Source organism: Corythoichthys intestinalis, chromosome 5 (assembly GCF_030265065.1).
Source record: "Corythoichthys intestinalis isolate RoL2023-P3 chromosome 5, ASM3026506v1, whole genome shotgun sequence".
In the NCBI taxonomy this organism is placed as follows: domain Eukaryota; kingdom Metazoa; phylum Chordata; class Actinopteri; order Syngnathiformes; family Syngnathidae; genus Corythoichthys; species Corythoichthys intestinalis.
The window spans coordinates 38,971,498-38,995,120 of record NC_080399.1 but is presented as its reverse complement, the minus strand read 5'-3'; the positions used below and the strand labels follow the sequence as shown (position 1 = coordinate 38,995,120).

Genomic DNA, 23,623 nt, shown 5'->3' with positions numbered 1-23,623 from the left:
ATATGCTTTAAAAAAAAACTACATTTTTGCTTTGCCATAAACCCACCTCACTCTCTCCTCTACTTTCAAAAATGCCTCTTTTGATATACTATTAGCTCTTCCCCTCAAGCGCACCTGATCCCAAATTACCAATTACCAACTTTCCCCATTTAAAGGTCCCAAAAACACCACACCTGTTTGGCTCTCCTCACTTCTTCATTGTCGGTAAGAGCTCTCACCATCAGAATGACTGAAGCATAATATATTAGTTTGACAACGTGTAGAGCGACTAATTGTCAGGGAACAGTAGGAAGGGGACCGTCTCCCGATTGTTGTCCAAACAGCGACGTGAGTTAAAAACAAGTGTCATGTGCGCGAGTGCAGCTGCTGCCTAATGTGTGCCTGCTTGCGTGCGTTCCTTGCGTGCGCTGCCAGTGACGGAGCCGGTCCGTCACACTGAGACTGTCATAATCATCCTAGCAACACTTTTTTTTTTTTTTTAATAATTAGCAAAAAATGCTTCTATTTCTGGTGGGGTTTTTTTTGTTTTGTTTTTTTTAAATAGCTGCTGGCGTTTGGAGACTTGACTTCTAGCACTATGTTCTTTCCCTACCGAGAATTGGGCACTGCTGAGCCCCTCACCGACACAAAGCACTCAAAGGCGGACACACTTTGAGCTTCCCTTCATTAAAAGACCAGGATCCGTCACTGATGCAGGCATTCTGGAACTGAATAATGGAAAAGAGTTCATTTTACTGACCTTGTAGAAGTGGCAGACCTTTCTGAAAAGTTCTCCTGTATGCAACCTGGTAATGTTTGACCTGGAAGCCGGGCACACAGCCCTCCTGGTGTCCTTCCTGACGGCCACCGACAAAAGTCTGCAAAACAAAGTCCAAATATAATTTTCTGCTCCTACTGTACAGTATTTATTCTACACGACAGTGCCATTTACCAATAAGTACAGTAAAAATGAGGAGCACAGCCTCTCAGTAGTCTCAGTGGAATTACTGTCAAAGAGGTTCTGTTTATGCTAATAGGCTGGGCCTCACTGTGTACTTTTGTAAGTGGATTGGAGGGATGTCAGTGCTCTCTCCTGAGGGTTGTCTCACTGTTGGCAGCACTTCCTGCTGCTGCAGCAAGAGAAGCCTCACTGTAACTTAAGCTTCAAGAAAGACAGCTTGAAATATCGGAATTAATTATACGAAAGCCTCTGATAAGAGCTCCCCACATAGTGAGCTGCTCTCGCTATCACAAGATGTGGGTCAAGAGATGAACAACCATGAGCTATTTTTATATTGACAACACAATACCTTTATGCAATGTTTTTTTTGTTTTTTGTTTTTCTAATTAACTGGGTCGACAGGTTCAAATGCTGCCAAACTTGGCGGCAACGCTACAGATTCTCCAATTCCAAACTTGTGAAAAATTAACCTTAATAGAAAGATTAGATTTGGTTACCTTTCCAGTCTCATTTTCAATATAAAATGTTCTTTTTGAAGTGTATGAAAATAGTGTAACTGATCTACACTTGACCTCTTTCTGCCACCCTTTTAGATTGCTTTGGCAAGGAGCAGCAGTGAAAGCACAAATATAAAGAACCTCAAAAATGCCTTTTTTTTTTTTAACAGTCACATACCAAGAGGATTTTTTATAAAAATGTAAAATCCTGAATGTCCTCTACTGTCCTTTGTTTGATATCCACCAATAATGTTTATTCAATTAGTATGTGGCTGCTCTGATGTCACAATATCCATGTTTTTGATCCAACTATCACCATACCATCTATATTAAACTACCTAATGGGAGAGAATCCTAGGTAAGAAATGTGTTACAAGAATTGATCATCTGGTAACCTGGCAGGGCAGATTGATCATTCCATATATCACCCATGAATATATATTTCACATATCAATCTGGAAAATATATATATAAGTTTAATGGGAGAAACCTTCAAAAAATATATGACTCTTCCCATCACAGTCGCAAAAACATCATTTCCTATGAAAAAAAAAAAAAAGTTTTTAGTGATGTTCTTTGCTCTTCTTTCAATGAGGAAAATAAGTGCATTTCAGACAAAACGTGGGAAATTCACCTATCTATTGACCTATATCAAAAAACTTTATGCATTTCGCCAAGCAAGAAGTCACTTCCTGGATTGAACTTTTCCTCCAATTTGTTTGTTTCTATTACTATAAAGTGTATGTGGAAGTATTCTGTCATCATACATGAAATATTTGAAGAACATTGAAGAAAAGCTGATTTTACTTGCCTACGCTGCAGGAGTTCCAAAGACAATAGGCCATTTAATCAGTGTGGCAAAACATTGATTACTCACCGGTGTGACGTTACAAAAGGGAGACTGTGTATGCTCACAGACCAGCACATACAACTTTGTACGCTGATTACTGAGGTTAACGTTTCGGCTTTGTATTTTTGGTTCGGTTATGTACCATTTTGGCTTTGTTTTATGATTCTTTTTATTAGCACAGTGCGTCTCAATTATTTTCTGTTACGCCCCCCCAACTGTCTGCCGCCACAGTAAATAATACCATTTGTACCAATAAAGTATACCTTCATTAACATTGTTTTGTCTGTAACAGAAAAGAGTTAAGGCGCATCACTTTGCCGGAATAAAAGTCACATCCAAACTGTAAAAATACACTCAAGGTACATTTTTCGACCATTTGATACTGAAAATTTAAAAATTATGAAATCAATCAATAATAATGAATTCAAATTAAACGACAGTGTCATTGGACAGAGGGACAGTTTTTATTTTTGCTGCAGGCAGCATCAGCTCCTTTGCTATGGTGTTGGGTTATTTTGCACCGAGTATGCTAACATTGCATGCTGGTTTACTGCTGTAACATTGACAAAGAGGGATGATTCCTGGATATATTCGGCACGTTTTCACTGAAAAACAATCAAGCGGCTTATCAATGTGATCGGGTTCTAATGTCTTTAGGTGACGTTTTAATTGATTTGACTTTCGTCTGTCCGCTGCAAACATGTTTTACACACAGTAAACAGACTGGTCTCTACTGGTTTCCTACTGTATTCGTTTCTGTGTGTGTGTCTGTATATTCTGTTCAAAAATACTGCGCACACGCTGAAATTGAGAGCGTCACTGCCACCTACTGAGTGGGTGTAGAAGTGCACTTTATTCTCCTAGCCACCTACTGAGTGGGTGTAGAAGTACACTTTATTCTCCTATGGCAAAACAAAAATTGTTTCCCCAAGGTCACACGCGCAACCCCCGGCATGGTTCTGTGCCCCAATGGGAGTGCGCACCCCACTATTTGAGAAGTACTGTATTAGCACAAGCTAAGAGCAACGCGTGGAACCAACTTTGTGACTTTCCTTATGGACACCTTAAGTATCAGTTGCTCAGGGCTCTCTTTTACTTCACTACAGATAGGCCGGCTCGCCTGGAGCAACAGACACCCAGGCTACGCCTGGTGGGAGACGCGACAACCCATTAAACCTAGCAATGGATAAAGGAAGGTTAAAAGTTAAATCGACACTGCTGTACAGATATTTTAACCCACTTAATACGGCACAACCATCAGACAACTTGACTTTCTTCAGCGATTCAGAATTTGAATCAGGTGAAAATGTTTTCGTTTTCACAGAAGATGGAACTGAGGACAATATATATGGTGACGACGATGGAAATGATTATTATTATTGGTCCGTACATGTATGCGCCGGAGGCAAAACATCCAGCAGACAACGCAATCACAGATGGTGATGAGAGAGAAGTTGAAGAAATTGACGGTTAGTATCTCCAAAACTCACGCTCATCTAAGTGCATCCTTTTTTGCAAAATTCATACCTTAACTCATTTGCTCCCAAAAACGTATAAATACATTCTATTTTTAATTGCTTCAGTGTCCCAAAAACGTATTTATACGTCTTTTACGTTTTTTTTTACAAGAGACATCTCTAGGTTCTGATGCAACTTCGCTCCAAAGCACAATGGTCAAAATTCATTTTAAAGCAATAAAACTGGCCACCGGAGGGCAATAGCGCATTTGGTAAGAAGTCATATGTCAGGAAACGGAAGTCGGAAGAAGCAAGAAGTGTGACAAAAATGTGGAGAACGACCCAGCCGGAAACACGCACGGCCAAACCAGTTCCCCCAGGACAGTGCTTCTCAATTATTTTCTGTTACGCCCCCCATAGGAAGACGTAAATGTTTCGCGACCCCCCCCCCCCCCCCAAACTCTGCCGTCACTGTAAATAGTATCATTTGTCTATAATATTACTATTAGTACGCCTCTGCCTCACATTGTATCCTTTTTTTTTTCTATTAGGGAAAATAACAGATCAACTTATAAAGTATAACTTTATAAACATTGTTTTGTTTGTAATAGAAAAGACAACGCGCATCAATTTGCCTGAAAAAAAAAAAAAAAGTCACATCCAAACTGTAAAAATACACTCAAGGTACATTTTGACCATTTGATACTGAAAAATAAAATCAGTAAATAATAACAAATTCAAATTGATTAGAAACATTAACTCATGAGGACTATATGCCAAAAAATTTGACCGAAAAAACAAAACTGAACAGAAGAAGAAGAAAATAAAAGTGTCATTGGACAGAAGAACAGTTTTTATTTTCGCTGCTCCCAGTGTCACCTCCAGTTTGCAATGATGTGCGGTTATATTGCACCGAGCATGCTAACAGTGCTCACTGGTTTACTGATATAACACTGACAAAGCGGGACGATTGTTGGCAATATTCGGCACGTTTTCGCTGAAAAACAACCAAGCGGCTTATTAATGAGATTGGGGTCTAATGTCTTTAAGTGGCGTCTTACTTGATTTGGCTTCCTGCTGTCCGCTATAATCATTTTTAGACACAGTAAACAGTGGTCTTTCCTCGTCTACCACTGTATTAAATGTCAAAGCCAAAAGGCAAACGGCCCGAAAAAAGCGCATTCTCGACAGCCGAGGGGGAACCGTAGGTGAGGGCGGTCGTCGTGACGATCCCAAGCCGAAAATGGCACTTCTCGGGCGGTCACGTGAGAACCGGAGAAGACAGCGGGTCTCTGCGTGAGTCCGGCCGGAAAACGGCTTTCGAAAACGGCGCACAGCTCTCCAGCTCTTCATGAGTCTCTTCCGTGTGCTCTTGCTTACTTCAAAAATATTGTGCGCACTTTGAAAATGAGAGCGCCACTGCCACCAACTGAGTGGATGTGCAAGTACACATTCCCCACACAAGCTCCCCGGGTGAACTCTGCCATGAGGCAGTGGTCACCATACAGGTCCCCCCCAGAATCCACCCACACAGGACGCCAGGTGCAACACGATTTAACGGAACGAACAGTCGGGCCGCACGGTCGGGGCGCTGGTGGAAGACGACCGAACGGACGACCGGGAGGACCTCCAGGACGCCAGGTGTGGCAAGTCCGAGCAGGACGACCAGGACGACGTCCAGGACGCCAGGCGGCAGACGACTGGGCAGAACAATCGGGATCACCAGTGTAGCAGATGATGTTGTTTAGTCTGCGTTGCTCGTTGAGTAGAGTTTTCTTTGCCGTGTTCGGCCGCTTGTGTCTCTCGTGACTCTCTAGTGTCTCCTGACTCAGCCGGAAACGCACCCAACAGCGTCATCTCTCAGTTCTATAGTTTAGTTATGTGTAAATAAATTGCTACTTTGCGATCAAAAGCTCTATTTGTGCGGTTGTTTATGTTATTTTGTAGAAGGAAAACATTATTCAGATGTTCGGAATGTCACAAAAGCAAAAAATAGCTGTGTTAAAGTCAAAGGTATGTTTGAAATGTATGCTTTTACAAAAAGCTCAATTTCTCTGTTTTTTCATCAGAAATTGGAAAATTGCTCAAACTAAGCTATTTTCTAATGCTGATTTCTAAAGAATGGAAAAAGATATGAACTAACTTTTTTTTCATGCAGAAAGAAGAGAGTCTAATCTTTCTTTTGGTAGGTTTCATGTTTATATAGCAATAGAACAGAATTTTCTGTGGGCCTTGTAAAATCAGTCAAAATCCAGTAAAACGGCCGGGAGTGAAGGGGGTTGGTCCGGTGAAAATGGCTGGGAGTGAATGAGTTAATATTGCTAAATTTTAGTTTCCAACACTCTTGGATCCAATGAAAACGTAATAGTTCAGCATTTTGTGGTGGACAGTTCGCACAGTGATGCACAAATTTGCTACATTCCCCTTCCTTAGCTGATGTCATCGCGACAATTACAGAGAGTATCTGATCCTCTAATTTTTTTTTTTCGGTTTGTTGCTAACCACCTGTGAGACGGATAGAAAAATGCCTATTAAAAAACTGTGCTGCTGTATTATTACTTGAAAGTGAACAATCTACAAGAACTACTTTGCACTCTGACATTGTATTCAAGCAGATAGTTGCTTCCTGGTCATGTATGCAGCTCCCGCCTCTTACTTCTGATTGGCTTGAAAACCAGATGACTGGGGAAGTGGGTGGACAGTCGTGTTTTTTTTTTTTTTTTTAATTCTCTGTAGCCTTCCGTCATTTGAAATTGTTATAAAATTTAAAAAATTCTCCAATTTTTCATTAATCCCATCACTCTTAAATACTTTTTATGAGAGATGAAAATGTTATTTTTTATTCCAAGTATTACTGTTTTTTTTTTTTTGTCATGCATTGTCCATTGTGTAGTGAGAAGACATTCAGGGAGATTTGGATACATCTATGTGAGGTGGCATATTGCCAGCATTCGGCTGTTCTCGCTTGGCAGACACAGAATGCATCGTGCAAGTTAAAATAATTCCACGTGGGCTTTCTGTGTGTGAACGAGCATTGGCAGATGTTCAGCAACGGAGGTCATTGCATGTTATGTCCCGGCAATGTAATCACAGCATCCAGGTAACCTGGTGGATTTTTCTAGCCGTCACTATTGTCATTCATTTTGTGACAAGGCATGCTGAGTATCCTCAATAAGATACTTGTCAAAAGAGATACATTTTTACACATGCGTGAAGTTTAATAGCATGAAACAACTATTGTGCATAATTTACAGTATGAAGAAATATAATCTAGACACACTTACAGCAAGGCTGATAAAAATGCAAACGTTGCTGTTTCTAGCAGTAGAGAATATAATACTGGACATGATTTCTCCCTCAGGAAGCCGTTTTTAGAAGGCATTAAAAAGTGATGGTTGCGTGGCACAATCAACTGCTCATTTATCTCCATCATTCTCCTGACTCTTTAAGTTAATTTTTTCCACAAAAAAAAGCATTCTTTAAAATTGCTAAGATCATCAGAAATATTCCACTAATCTTTTTTCTTTCTTCTGTCAGGTTTACAGTAACTTTGAGTGTAATTAAATTGTGTAAATTTCAAATTCACTTTTCAGTCAAGTCATGAACAGGACTTATTTGAGTAAAAGTGATGATTCTACAGAATGCAATTATCTGTAATGTAATTTATGAATTCAGATTCTCGAGAGAATTGTGTCATTAAATTAAGTCAATTAAAAGGGGGCTACAGGCTAAGGTTGTACTTGTAATCTTGCACACTGAGAATTTCAAGCACATACCAACAACTGATTCACGTGACCAAAAATGGTGTGAAATGTTTTCCAAAGATTTTAATGAGAAGGCAATCACACTGAAAACATACTATATAGGCAAAAGACCACTAGTTCTTCTCTGGACTGTAATTGTCTAATTCTAACACTAGGTGATTACCTCCTCCTCCTCCAAATACGACTCAAACATATATGGCTGTATGTCACATACTTCATCTGGACCGACAATATCGTTAGAAAAATCCACACTTGAACCAAAATAGCTGAAAAATGCTTCCTCCTCCATTGGGCTCAATGCAAAATCTGCTGAAAATCTCATTCTCTGATGTCATTATCCAGATGGAGGCACCAAAGCGTTATAATGACAGGAGGAGCAAAACCGCAGATTTAAAGACTCATTTCTCGTCATCTGTGCTTTGCCAAATGTATATAGTCGAATTGTCTCAAAATATGATTTTAATTCCAATAATAATGCTTTTTTTTTTTTTTTTTTTTTTTAATGTTATGGTGTCACATGCACTTTAAGATAAGTGTACCTCCTGTGGTATTCCTGTCTATCCATTTGGATGGAAGAGAAAAAAATGTGTATACATTGAGTGTTTGGGTTTATGTTATGCCTCTAAGTGGACCCTTGAAATTGTCAGTGCTCAAGGATCTATAAAGTCTACTTTACCTTGGGTAAATGAATTCATGCTGTATCCTCAGCAATAAAACATAGATTTTTGTAGTTAGAATATAAAACACCAGTTCTTACAGCTATTTGAGTGGGGTAAATATTTATAGAATTACTAAACTTATAAAGATAAATGATACACAATAAGATGTTTCTCCACTCGTGTAAGTCAATGGATGAACTCAGCACCTCACAGCCTGCCATTAGATTCATCCAATGTGAGAAGAATGTATGGTAAATTTCATGTCAGAGGAAAAAAAAGTATGCGGTGCATTTAAAGAGTATCCCAAATTTTAAAAACAAGCACTGTGAGAAAATATTAAATGTAATATAAAAATGTATATAGACTAGAAATGTATGTTATGCTACGTTCACATTGCAGGGTTGACTGCCTAATTCAGATCACATTTTTGTTAATTTCGATATTTTTGTGTAGCTGTTCATATTGCACAAAAATACTGTATGTGACTCGCAGTGTGAAGGGAAGCTGACTTTGTCGTCACATTCATGCGTACTGCAGTACATTACATGTCATCAAGAGGTATCGGACGTCGCGCTTTTGTTTTTAGATTTGTTAAATTTAAATTTCATGCGACCAGAGCCAACATTTAACCTGCTAGTTTCACATGCGATTTCATGCCTTTGTCTGCCACTGCTTGTTCACTATGGAATCACAGGAGCAGGCACGTTCGGGGAGGGGGAGGGCAGAGGGTGCTTGAGCACCTGCCCCTTCACCTGCCCCAAATTGCCCCTTTTGCCTGGGATTTTTTTCTTTTCTTTTTTTTTTTTTTGGTGCGTATGTGTGTGCTGGCCAACTGTGCAGGCACGCCAAAGACTACTGTACTTTACTTGAACACCAAAAACACCTTTAAAAGCTATCTGTGTGCCGCTAAGCCGCCGCAATAGACTGCCCATGTTGCATCTATTTCCTGGACACGTAGAGGACCAATAAGTTAGGAAAAAGTGGGTAAAAAATATCAACTTTGTTTCAGATCGCAACAGCTGGGTGAGTTTTGATTAATAAAATTGAATCTCGTTGCAGTTGGATCGGCTCATTGAATGTTCTTGTTTATTATCAGTAGCCACCAGCAGTAATTGTAAACGCAGGTAGTCAGCTACTGTGTGCTTCATATTTAATTGAATAATAACTGAGATGATGCAGCATGTGCAGATGTTAATTTGTTGAAAAACACTGAATATCATAATTGCCTAGTCCAACAGAAAATCTGATGTGGTGTGTTCTCAGATGAACAACAATTTGAGGAAGGAATTTTGATAGAGAAGTTGAAGGAAGAGTCAAAGACCGAGTCACAGCCAGAAAGTGTTGATGACAGTGTTGCTTTCCATTTGCTATTCCCCCCTCCCAATTAAGGTCTTTCACAGTCCCCTTTCGATCCCTCGGTCTCTGAACGGCCTTGCACAGGAGTGCCAAAATTTATATTAATACATAAATATAAAGAGAAGCAAATAAAATTATAAATAAATACATTAAAATATGAGGGAAAGTTCATTATTGATTTTTACTTTTTGTGATTGAAAGACACAAACGGAAAAAAACAATGACAAGCCCAAGCCGAAAATTGCGCACTCTAGGCGGACCCTCAATGGCGGGGAACGGTGCAAGCCCAAGCTGAAAATCAGTCAATCAATCAAAGCACTCCAGGCAGACACACCAACGTGAGGCGGCAGGCAAGCACCCGACTCATTGTCACGTGACATAGACACCGGCTGGTGAAGGCGATGAGCTTGGTCACCCACAAAATGCAAGCCACCTCCCTATTAAAATGTACTTAAAACAGCTTTCTCACTTCCACTGCTTGCCCTTCTGTCCAATGGTCCCTCGATTGTCTGACTTGTTTTGCCCATTCTTCGTAGTAAACGGGATCTTTTGAAAACCCTGAAAGGCTCACACCACTCTTCCTGGTATAACAACAATAGCCTGTAGCACATTGGGTTGGCGTGACTCGAACAATAATGGTAAACATCCGCAAAATCCACAAAACCTCAAGAAAAAGCTAAGTGGCCACATGGTGAAGCGCATTGACGTCACATCCGGCTTCTAACTCAATCTAAGACTCTCGTCCGCACACAGCCAAGAGCATATTCAGGAGCATAAAACACTGCGTGTAATATGAAATTAACATACGTTTCGCGTCATATATACTTTAATAGGGCGAAAGCTTCTGAAAAACTGATAACTCTGGGTTATTTTTGTAGCTTCTTTCTCAGTGCATATGATTGCTTTGCTTACAATAGCATTCTCAAACACAACACAACGATGCAAACTTTGAAATGAACTTTTTATTCCAAATCGTTTGGTGTCATATAACAATTTGACACACCTTTGGGTTTAACGGCTAACCTATTCTCATGAATAAAACCTCACAATTTGAAAGTGACCAAGAAAACCTACGAATGTTGATGTCTGCAACACCTGTGAGTTTTATTCCCCAGGTGTTCCTCTCTGCATGCATTTATGTATTGTTTGCCAGCAGTGCAGTAAGACAACCTGCCAAAACGCTGGCATTTTATCCGACCACCACAGATTCTTCTCCATGCAACAACCTCTCAATCTCACTTCACCTCTGCCCTGTCCACATAAATGTCAGTACACATGCCTGAGCAAAGGTCTGCAAGGATACAACCACATGCCAAGTTGCAGATGAATAAAGAGAATTGATCGGGCTCGGCCTCTCACACACACAGTTGGCAGGCCAGCCGGGCATGGAACACCTAGTCATGATACCATGTGGTACCTGGCATGGGCCACTGGACCATGACTGCCCCCGCTGGGCCTGGAAAACAATGCTGGATTGGTAAACACAAAACCACAGCATCGGAGGATACAGAAAGAAGTAGCACTACTACCAATGGATGGTGGCTGTAGTATATTACTAACATGACTGTCATTTGCTGCCTGCCGTTGATGGTGTTAGATTGTGTTTTCACATTTTTCCACTCGTATTGCACTTAGCTATGTATTGCAATAAAATATTTATGTTCTGATGCTTGTACTTGCACGTTTACAGTATTTTGTGTATTACACTATCACATTATACTTTATATGATAGTCTTAAAACATACGTATTACAGACCTCTGGGCGATGAAGGGTTAAACTGGACTGATGCTCATGATTTGGCGGCTCCAGGATACATGGCCAATAAAGAGTGGAATAATCTGGGTGGAATTTGAAACATCCTGCAAACTCACTACAGATTCCAAGTAATGAGCCCAACTGAGAGCGAAAGCTAGAATTGGCAGCGTTTGGTTAAGAGCTGAAATGATTACAGTACTCGAACAATTCGAGTAACTCGATTTTGAAAATTGATCAAGGCATTTTCTCCGCCTCAAGGGATCGTTAAAATTTGCCAGCTCTAAGCATGACGTGTTGCCCGAACTACTTTTAATGTGGCACAACGCGCTGATGTCACGTGCGTAGAGGAGGAAGGGAGAGGTGGCGGATATATTTGATTTCAACCACGCATGAATATAGAGGAAACGATGAAGAAGCCTGCAAAAGCGAAGAGAAAGGCACCAAGAAAAAGCAGAAAATGTCAAAAGTGTGGGAACATTTCAAGCTGGAGACCAAGGTGAACACTGTTTTATGTATTCACTGTAAGACAGCGCTTGCTTAACACTAGCCTCGCCCGGCACCGGCTACCTGCGGCCCAGCCAATGCTTCCCCACCCCCAGCTGGACCCTGTGACCCTTAACCGCCCCAGAAACCCGGGCCGGGCACCACCGTACAACCTGCCCGCCTAGCCCCCGCTCCAGCGGAGGCATCACGTTTACACCGAGAGCGAAGGAGCAATACTCAGGACAAGGTAAAATTAAGTTAACGTAGCACTAATAAATAAGATTAACGTTACGTACATTGCTAACTTAACGTTAACCCTGCATAGGGCTACGTTTCTATTAATTATGACTACTGTCGATGCGTGGCTAAAGTGTCTTTCATACAGGCTTTATTTAATCTGTAAAAAAACAGCACTGTAGAGTGATTAGGTTGTAAAATAAAAACATAATAAAGCTACCTGGCAATTTTAGCTCAGTAGTCATTGATGGATAAAATACCAAATAGCACTGGTGCCTAATGTGCTCCAATACAGCAGGTATCATATATTTATTTTGAACACTGCAAAACCTCTAAATCCTATCAGGTCTTACAATTTAGACTTAAATTTAAAACTTAATTACAACCTATAAATACCTTAACACACATGGAAATTCAATTGAAACACGTGGGAAAAACACGTAACTTTTTAAGTGATATGTGTTATCAAGCGTAATGACATTTTTAGGAAAGAAATGTTGTTGTTTTTTTTTAAAGGGATCCTCTACCTTAGATACATGTAGGCTCTAATAAACCACAGTTGTTCTCTTGTAATTAAATATGTTGTTAGAAACACATAAAATATAAAATCAATGGCAATGTTTTATAATATCTAGTACATATTTTGACTGATAGTTGGCGCCATGTTTTGCGGGCTCGCAGTGATGACGTAAATGGGACTTTTCCAAAGTGTAGCGTGTACAGCAATTGCGTATGGCTGCCTAAACTCGCGATGTAAAATGCCACGATGTGCCGCTTCTGGATGCAATTTCCAGTCAAATGGAAACAAGGGGAGGGGAGTGACGTGAGTGGTCAAGGTGGAATTATTTTTTTGTGAATAAATGTGCATAAGTGAAAGCTTCTCCCCTTTTTGGTACTTTTATGCACGTATACTACCTATTACGCGTTACAACTAGCGCCCGAACATTTTTCCTGGATCCTCAGTCAAGTAAAGGATCTGTCTATTTTCTAGATCCGACGGTCTCACCGCGGCTGCAATATTGGTTTCGGGTCCGTCTATTTTTTGGATTCGTCGGTCCCACAGCGGCTTTTCGGATCTGTCTATTTTTTGGATTCTGGATTTTGGATTGCAACATTTCCATGGGATCGGTCTAATTCCTGGATATTCGCATGAGTGAAAAAACGCGGATTTGGATTACTACTGCTATCTTTTTTGTGGACTATTCTTCGTGGGAATTTTCCCAAAATCATACCAAATAATTAAAGCACTATGGCATGCTACAGTGACGACAGTGACTCTGACATGGACCTTACTTTTATGTTGGGAGTTCGTCTGGGAACGTGTGTGCGAACCGCTGAACTCCCGAGTGACGAGTGGTCAAGGTGGAAATATTATTTTTTGTGAATAAATGTGCATAAGTGGAAGCTTCTCCCCTTTTTGGTACTTTTATGCACGTATCCTACCTACCACGCGTTGCAATGTACAAGACATGGATTACACTCGATTCCAGGATTTGTTCCCGTCAGATGACGAATTTAATGAGGACAGTCAGCCATGACACGACTCCGATCCTGACTATCACACATGTGCATTCAAAGTTGTATTACCTTCACTGAGTTTATAATGTTAATAGTCACGAAAATAAAAATGCACGAATGACAAGGCGTGTTCAAACGTTTGGCCCGTACTTTATGTAAAGCACACGACAGCTCTGGATGCTAACAATCTACATAATTATACTGGGATAAATTTGAAAACGCAATAGCTTACCCTGAAGATCTGCTAACGAAAACCGGAGTTCTCAACAGCATAAACTCTCTCGCTCCGTTGTCATTGAGATGCACTTGCCGCGAGTGCATCACCAGCTTTGCCCAACTTTTGTCTTATCAGGATTTTGCTGCACCGCATTTTGCCCTGTTGCACGTCTTGTGAATGATCAACAGTGCTGTCCTGCTCTTCAATTTTCAGATCTGGTTCAAATAGAAAGGGCAGAACCGACGACATGTTGGGAACGCTAACAAGTGACACGCTAGAAGTTCGGCAACGGGCCAATTGACGTGACGCACTGCGACGTAACAAGAATGGCGACCTATCACTTAAAATAATTTTACAAACTTTATTAAAGCAAAAACATTAAGAGGGGTTTTTATATCAAATTATTATAACTCATTTTTCGTTTAAGAATTACTTGTCTTCGAGGATCACTTTAAATATAAGATCTTAAGTTTTATGAGTGAAAGCCGTGAATTTGTTGTTGTTTTTTTTCTAGTCACATCTGAGATGCAATTGTTGGCTGTTTTCAACAATGTCCATCTAAAATAAAGACATTTATTGTCTAAAAATGGTACAATATTAGGTGGGATGTCTTGTTTTCTCATGTATATTTATCATTTCTCCTTACCTAAAAATATATGTTTTACCCAATTACTCGATTACTCGATGGAATTTTCAGTAGAATACTCGATGACTAAAATATTCAATAGCTGCAGCCCTGGTTTGGTTATCTGTTATCTTGGTTATTAAGTTTTATCTATGCCTACAAAGGCATAAAACCAGAGATGACTATGCTGTGGGGTCTTTTCCTCCGCCTTCTGGGTTTGCTGGGGGACACAGTTGGAGGTCCAGGATCGATCGATACTGCATTGATTGTAATCACTGAAATCTGGAGTTAAACTTTGTTCTTAAGACCAACTGGGTGAATTTATTCTTCCAAGGGAAAAGCAAAATATCCTGGTTTTGAGTCAGATAACACATCTGGTATTTGGCAGATGACATTTGATCGTATTACAGCGGCTATACATGTCCAATCCACTTGAACTGGTGGTGTTGACTGAACAAACTAAAAAATGAGAACTGCCAATCCTTCCAGTTAAAATGGAATGGATATCCATTGCTGTCAAGAGCAGAAAATAAGTTTATCAATGTATAAATTAAAAAGTGTGTTTTGACAACGGCAACGGGGGGGACAATTCAAAAACCTTTTCCAGAGAGCCCTATTGTTTACACGGCGATGGTGTTTTGTGGGGGGATTAAAACGCAATAGTTTGAAAACGCCTTCCAGAGTGGAAATCCTAAAAATGCTGCCCCAGGTCATCAGCTTCTAAATGGTTGACAACGCAAAAATGACTTTTGGGTGACAACTGACTTTTGTACTCCTGAACAGTAGGTGGCGATAATACTTCAATGTATTTGTCAGTGTAAGGGGTGAAGGTACGGATGACGTCAGTGCACGCGAATAGTCTGAAAGTTGTTATCTCCCTTGGTTGGGTGACATGTTGAAGACAGGGCAGAACTTGCAACACGGTGCATGAAAACATGTCTTCAATTAGCAGCCTTGTACACAGCCTAACTGCGTTCAGCATTATTCAAGAATCTTGTCAACTATTGATTACAGGAACTCATTTAGAGCAGAAAAGAACATTATTTTGCCAGGACGAAAGATGAAACAGCAGAAGGGAAGGGTTACACGCAGGAATCAAATTTTGGTGGTGCTGCCACCTACACATTGGGAATGCATACTACATTGGCAAATTGGAGGTTTCATGCACTTTTACGGTTCTGTGTGCACACAGTTTTCCCCACTTGTAATGGTCATGTGAACGCAGAATTAAAATAATGGCAAAACACCCGTTTGTGTTATTGCATCAGATCGTTTTCGTGTAAACGTGGCCCAGCCATCTTGGTTAAAACCTTGTCCCGTGTGGAAATACACAACAGTCTATTCAAATTTCGCATTTAATTAAACTTCAAATACCTGACATACCTGGCTTTCTATTCTTTTGAGCTTAATTTTAACTAGTCCCAAGGAGTGAGGCGGTGTAAACCACAGGCACACTCACTGTCTGTCAAGTAACCTAAACCTGCGTTTTGTAATATAAGAGGAAGCGTCAGTGTTTTGCGAGCGATTGGACAACATGAAAACTTTATTCTGCAGAGGTTTAAAACACAGCGCCATGCTGCTACGAGGCAACCAGATGCTGTAACCACTCTGCAACCACTGGGGGAAAACAATTCTAAATCAATTCTACTTATGACAAGAGCATTGGTTAAAAAGTGAAAGGAATTCATGTTGAATTTGAGAAATATTAGGAGCATTAAACGTCTCAGTCAATTTCTGTAAAGAGATCTGGGACTCTGGGCTGAGTTAACAGCCAGAACTCTTACCCACCACATAAAAAATGCTTCCTCTAACACAGCAGAGGCTCACAGTTGATTGGCCTGCTGATTAATTCAAAGCACCTGAAAAGCTGCCCGACCTGGACAGGCACATAAGGTGGACTCATCTCACTGCACTCCAAAAACAGAATCTGCTCGAAAACTTTTACTGTTTTCAGGCCACTCGAGCAGGCAGCGTCTATTGGCATGCAAATTCATCATTCCCGTGGGGGTGGGGGGTTGTAATGTTGCGTGCTAAGTGAGCCGATATAACCCTGACAGTATCATCTCCTCAGTGTCACTCTGCTCAAATCCCTTTTCGAGTTGACAAGCTCGTCAATATTTCTACCTCACGCACACACCTCATTTTGCTGCACACAAGCAAGCGAAGGATTGTGAAGTGAAGGCTAAAAAAAAACAACGGGAGCTTCAGCTGCACTCACCAGCTGCTACCCAACACAATTCATTTGAATGCACCTCACTTCCTCCTTGTTTAGGCTTTACGTGTTAGTCGAAGCACTTTCAACTTGATCACAACGACATGTTCTCTCACTTTGAAAGGGCTATTTGTCTTATAAATTTGCGAGGTAAGCTAAATGAAAAATGTTTTAATGCATAGTATTTGAAGAGCCACTCACTCACTTCTTTGGGTGTGTTATTCCAAAGCAAAAGGCACCTTAAAGTTTTTGCAAATGAGCTAGTTGACCATGACAGTGACAGAGAGAAAACTAATGTGTGCAATGCACTTGTAAGAGAGCCAAGCTAACTGACACTGATTTGGATTGTTTTCAATTATTGTGGTTGTGAATGCCAGTCAAGTGACGAAATCGGACAGTATCAGTTTTTCTTTCGTAGGCTGCAAATTATGCTACAAGTTCAGTTGCATTTAATCACAATCCATATATAAGGTAGTTCCCGGGTTACAAACAGTGTTGTTAATCTTACTAATAAAAAGTAATTAATTACTATTACAAACTCCCAAAATGTAATTGAGTTAGTAACTCAATCATCTGAATGTAAGAGTAATTAGTTACTTGGCAAAGTAATTGGTTTTGCTTTTCATGTTTTTTTTCCATTTAAAAAAAGAAAGAAAAAAAAACCATAGGTCACACTGTGTGAAGTTCAAAGGATTTTTGGGACAGTAACCCTAGCCTAATTTTTTACCCTAAACTTAACTAGACACAGGGGTATAGTGGATATTGTGATAACTAGATGGTAAGCTTTGCTATATTTGGAAGTAATTTAATGTTGTGAATCAACCGTTAAAATTGCTCCAGTTATTGCATTAGTTCCTTTCTGTATACTTTCTACACGTGAAAGTTTTAAAACTGTTTCATCATTTAAAGATAGATTCAAGTAAAGATTTTGCCGATTTAGGAGTATTTTAGATAAAAAAAAGTTAGTTAGGTCCGCTAGGAAGGTTCTCTACAACAGAGCTTTCTGAGAAGTGTACTGCTTTAAGATGGGGGCCGTTTACTAATGCCGGCAAGTGTATCATTTTGCATCTACTTCTCTATACATTTACTAACGCAGCCAAGTCTGTCATTTCGCATCTAGTTCATATACATGTGATATCTAGTGTGGCATCATGTGGGCGTAGTTTGTAAGCTTTCGGCTACAGTCAGGTATCATTGGAGCCACCTAGCCAAGCGTTTGTAACGGCGTCCCAACTCCTTCTTTCCCACTCCAGCTCATCTCTCCGTGTCTCGCAGACGTTTCTCGTGTCATTCAACCAACGTAGTAACGCAAATTAACGCACACCTTTACATCCTCAGTAACGGTAACGGTGTTGCAAAGATGAGAAAAATCCATCCAAACAAAAAAAAAAAAATTTTTTTTAAACGGCCCGGGACTTGCAAGAGGAATTGGCGCTGGGGGAGAAGAAGCAGCAGCAGTAGCATGAAAACAAGGAAGCGTGGCCTGACGGTGGATCTCCCAGCCGAAAAAAACTGCAGGATGGCGGCAATGCTGCTGGTGGAAGAGGGGATACTGACATGAAGAGCGGCAACTGGAACTACTGTTTACGTGACTTAAAAAAAAACAAAAAAAAACGACTGGAGCCAAAATGGGGGACGAGACTTTGAGGCGTCATAAAGTCCAAATTAAGTTGGGTTCGTCGTAACCCGGGGACTATCTGTACTTAACTCATTCATGCCACTGGAGGCATTAGACGCTAGGTCAGATTTATATTTAACTGTGAAGGTTCGGGCAGTGATCTGCCATGTCTACAAGTATTGTTGGGCCAATGGCATGCTGCAGACAGATTTACCACAAGCAGCAGACATAAGCTTGGTTAATAATAACAAATATTGGTTATTTTTACTCTACCTGGTCATCCCCTTTGGGCTCCCATACGGATCACTAGCTGGTTGCCGACGGGGTGTCGCCCCTCTGAGTGGGGATCCTTTCCAACCCCGGGCCCCCTTTCCTGAGGGCCGGTTAATGGGGGCACGGATGGTCTGGGGGACCACCCTGGCTCCCAGGGGGATGACGGTGGCTCCTTTGCCAGAGCTGCGGGATGAGGGGTGGGCCGCGCTCAACGACCCCGATTATCTGGGGCGGTGTCAGGGCATTGGGGCGGTCCCTGCGAAGAATTTCCACTATTCTGTAGGACTACCACACGTCTCAGTGGGTTTACGCATGATTGGGTGCAATTAGACACACTCAGGTAGAGAGACTGTCGGTGCCAGGATTAGTGATCAGGTAGCATAGAATAGGATGTCAACATATCCACACTTACAGGTCATTTATGTCATTTTCATAATAAAGGGTTCCCCAGATTACATTGCTGAATTGTGTACACTTCACCCTGCCTAATCACGTCTCCTTTCGACTCACCTTGCCTCATCTTTCTCTTCAATTATCAGACCCCCCACATGGCGTCCACGGGCAAATACAATTAGCTACCGATGTTCATGGGTAGCATAGGCATGTAACAATGTATTTCTTGTTATTTCTTCTTCGCCGCTTCTGTCTGCTTCCTTCCTTTCTGTCACCCCATAACCCCTTCCTGACGCTTCCTGCTGTCTTCTAATAAACCAAACATAATCAACAACCACAATGGGAGTATATCAAACATCTGCGTGATACATTAAGGGCACTTTCACGGTAGCATTGTTTGGTCCTTTTTAAACAGACTAGAGTTCTTTTTCTCAAATAGTCCGCTTCATTTTGTAAAAGTGATGGCGCATCCGAACTCTAGTTCGGACCAAAGAAACCAACTCTGGTTCGCTCAAAAATCTTGGATTTCAGTCCACGTTAAGCGCACCCTGCTTCGCTTGTGAATGCAAGCAGAGAAAGGTGCGCTTATGCTACATTACGTGCAGCGACGCTCCACGCTCCCTGCCCTCCCAGGAGAGAGGTAGCTTGATTTTAAATTTGTCAAGTTGGACTTTTATGACAATGTTTTTTTTTGTTTGTTTTTTTCCCCAAAAAACTATTAAATCTATCCCCTCCTCACTACCATGACAATGATAATTAATGAGGCAAGAAACAACATTAATGCACAACACATTTCAGCCATTAAGCATAATCCCATATGGACGTTTTAGACTCGATGCAAATAAGCATGCCTCATTACGTGCCTTTATCTATTGCTGTGGTGTTTCCTGCCTTGATGTTTTCTGCATGGTTATGTGTTCTGTAGTCTCTCATCGAAGAAAAAAATGCTCAGTTGCTAGCAATGGTTGAAACCATGAATTATACTGTACATAAACCACATTACAAAAAAATGTGGGTAAATTGATGTCTACAAATACAACATAAAAATGTCATTTAGACTAGAAATGTCTTTGAGACTGACCATTGAAATTTCAAAAATTTAATTTAGAACGTTTCTCTGACATATAGCAGGAATTACATCCTTTTGATGGATTGTCATACAACTCACCACTAACCAGATTTCAGAAAGAATTGGAAACAGCATTTTCAAATGAAGCTGTACATCCAATCCAATTTTATCCTGACAAAAGTGCAATATAAATTGGGAATGGTATTCCTGGCCGCTTTCCATCTGGGGGATCACATTCAGCAGTGACACGGAATTGGACAGATTATTCTGAAGCATGCATTGCTGTCTGGCTTCACTGCCCTTGAAAGACATAAAACAATATGAGTAAATATGCTATGCAGGCTCTCATATTGGTTTGTTTGCTACTACTGGTGAGTCATTTCAGCATCTCTCCAGTGGGACAATACAGATATACGATTGTTCCCACAAATGTCTCGGTAGTTGTGGAATAATATAATAAACCACTATAATTAAACTAACTTAATAAATGTATTAATCTACCAAAAAAATTTAATGCTTACACCACAGCTACTCTGGATGAACATCACTGTTAACTGCCATGTTTCACTTAATGGAGTAGACTACACTTGGGAAAAAGTAATTGTATATAAATGTATGTGGGTCTTGACAGACTTTTGACTTGAAGAAACTGCGACAATCTCATGATGATCAGTACTGCCATGCTCTATGCTCCATGTCAATCACTAGTAACTTTGGTTTCATACGTACAGTGGGGCAAATATTTATTTAGTCAACCACCAATTGTGCAAGTTCTCCTACTTGTAAAGATTAGAGAGGCCTGTAATTGTCAACATGATTATACCTCAACCATGAGAGAAAGAACGTGAACAAAAAAACAAAACAAAAAAAAACAGAAAATTACATTGTTTGATTTTTAAAGAATTTAGTTCCAAATTAGAGTGGAAAATAAGTATTTGGTCACCTACCAACAAGCAAGATTTCTGGCTGTCAAAGAGGTCTAACTTCTAACGAGGTCTAATGAGGTCTAACGAGGCTCCACTCGTTATCTGTATTGATGGCACCTGTTTTAACTCATTATCGGTTTAAAAGACACCTGTTCACAATCTCAGTCAGTCACACTCCAAACTCCACTATGACAAAGACCAAAGAGCTGTCGAAGATGAGACGTGGCTGGGTCTTTCAGTATGACAATGATCCCAAACACACAGCCAGGGCAACAAAGGAGTGGCTTCGTAAGAAGCATTTCAAGGTCCTGGATGGCCTAGCCAGTCTCCAGATCTCAACCCCATAGAAAATCTGTGGAGGGAGTTGAAAGCCTGTGTTGCCCAATGACAGCCCCAAAACATCACTGCTCTAGAGGAGATCTGCATGGACCAATTGGCCAAAATACCTGCAACAATGTGTGAAAACCTTGTGAAGAGTTACAGAAAACGTTTGGCCTTCGTTATTGCCAACAAAGGGTACATAACAAAGTATTGAGATGAACTTTTGGTATCGATTTGCCAATAAATTCTTTAAAAATCAAACAATGTGATTTTATGGGGTTTTTTTTCCACATTGTGTCTCTTATGGTTGAGGTTTACCCATGTTGACAATTACAGGCCTCTCTAAAATTTTCAAGTGGGAGAACTTGCACAATTAGTGGTTGACTAATTACTTATTTTCCCCACTTTATATTAACTTGTCTTTTTGTTTAGTCTGTTATTTTTCGACATAAAGTATATTTAGTCCCACTCTTGTCTTGCCTCTCCTCTTCCTACTTGGGTCCACCTGCCTCACTCCTGGTTTCCTTGTGATAAATTGTATACACTTGTAATGCCATTTTCTGACATGATCGTGTTATTATTCATCCTGCTGTACACACTGCATATTCTGCTGTCCCATGACAACTGACAAGAAACCTGAGATCCATAGTCCCACCTTAGACAGAAAAGCCTAATCATTAGTGGTTCAGCAACTGTTTCTCTGTCACAAACCATATCCCTCAGACCTTCACTATATTTGCTGCAATGCTTTTGTACTCCTTTTCTAACTAAAGGAGGACTGACAGTGCTTATTTGTCATCTTCCGCTCTTGCTTAAATGTAATCATTACATTTTAATGTAATTAAAGAAAAATCAATGATTGGCCTTTTTTTAATTGAAAAAAGGGCTAATGTTGATGCGGCAGAATGAGCTAATCAATTAGTGTTGGTTGTTATGAAGTATATACTGTACATTACCAAATAATGTATTCATCACTATCAATAATTTTAATAACATATTAGAAAAACGAACTGTATTCTGCTACTGTGCTGATGTGCAACAACCACTAGTTAAGTATAAAATACAATAAAGCCATTACTACTACTGTGAGGAGTGAACGAGTCCAGAGTGAACCCAGGCTCTCGCCCAAAGTGCACTAAAAAGAGATCCCTGCAATCTAAAGAAGAGCTAAGCAGTACAGAAAATGGATGGATAATAAATGTGCCTCCATGCCCCTCCAACCTAACTGACCTTTGCAACTTCTCTGGCAGTGAGATGGGATGTGAATGTGTACGTCTGAGTGTCTGTCACGCTGTAGCGTGAGTGCTTTTAAAAAAGAAGAAGAAGAGGAGGAAGAAGCTGTGATCATGGAATAAATCCAGATGAAAACCTGGTGGAAAACTTGCTTATTAAAGCTCTTCTTATTCTCATTTATTTATGGAAGACAAAATGATTGCATTCCTGTTTACACACTGTGCATTAAGACACCACAACAGGTGCTGGACATGAGGAAAATGGGTCATTAGAGTTGATTATTCTTAACCACCGCAAACAATTTATTTACGGCACAATATAGTAGCCTTATTTCAGTGATGTTTGTAGGCATGACTTGAATAACAAGTGGAAAATCAAAATGCAATATATATGGTCTTTGAGAGCATCCACATTCACGAACTATCAATAAAACAGGAGCATGTTTTTTTTCTTATCTAAAAATGAAAAAATATGTGTAACCGCATGATAAACAGTATTTCAATATTTTAACAGAGGGCAGAGAGCGAATGATCATGTTTCAGTGCCATTGACGGCAAAAGAGGGCCAATTCTTTTTAACTTGAAAGGCAGTGCGTTGACTTCTATGACCGTCCGATAAGTTAAGATATACGGAAGCTTTCCCTGCACCACTCTGTGGTAACCTCACTTATTGTTTATTAGACAAACCCCCATCATAATTACAGGCATGACAAAACGAACAGTGAATTGTGTAAGTTAACCATCCATTCCTCTGATTGCTTGACTTTTAATTTTATTGTTATTTGATGCTGTTACCATTTCTATGTGCTGGTGGTGATTGTACTGTTTTACCGAGCAATTTTAGACAGCAAAGATGTCTGGCTGGAAAACCACGATTGAATGTGGCCTTGTGGAGTACGTGATGAACTGTTGTGGTGTTGGGGGGTCTGCTTCTTTGTACACGTTGTCAAATTAAAAAACAAAAAAAAAAGCACTTTGAAAGAAAAATATTTCCCCTCATTTTCCAAAGCCGCATATTCAAAATTAGAATACAATTTAGTGAATTAATCAACAGTGACGAGCTAATTTCATTCAGCTCTACAATCTGGTGCTGTAAATCGCTCTACCTTCTTGTCACGACAAGACTGGTATTGACTAGTTACGGTTACAGTATAAGTCAACTCATCTGGACATCACTGTATGCATGCTTACAGCATACTGTAAATGTGGGGTTTCAACAG

General features: G+C 40.3%; 1 protein-coding gene across 1 annotated transcript in view; it reads right to left on the bottom strand.

Moving 5' to 3' along the window:
- The window catches only part of cdh13 (cadherin 13, H-cadherin (heart)), a 399,871-nt gene that overhangs the window by 319,671 nt on the left and 56,577 nt on the right, over positions 1–23,623 (bottom strand). The window contains exon 2 of the mRNA XM_057837307.1: positions 740–857. Coding sequence (XP_057693290.1) covers positions 740–857 — 118 coding nt within the window. The remainder of the gene's footprint in view (positions 1–739; positions 858–23,623) is intronic.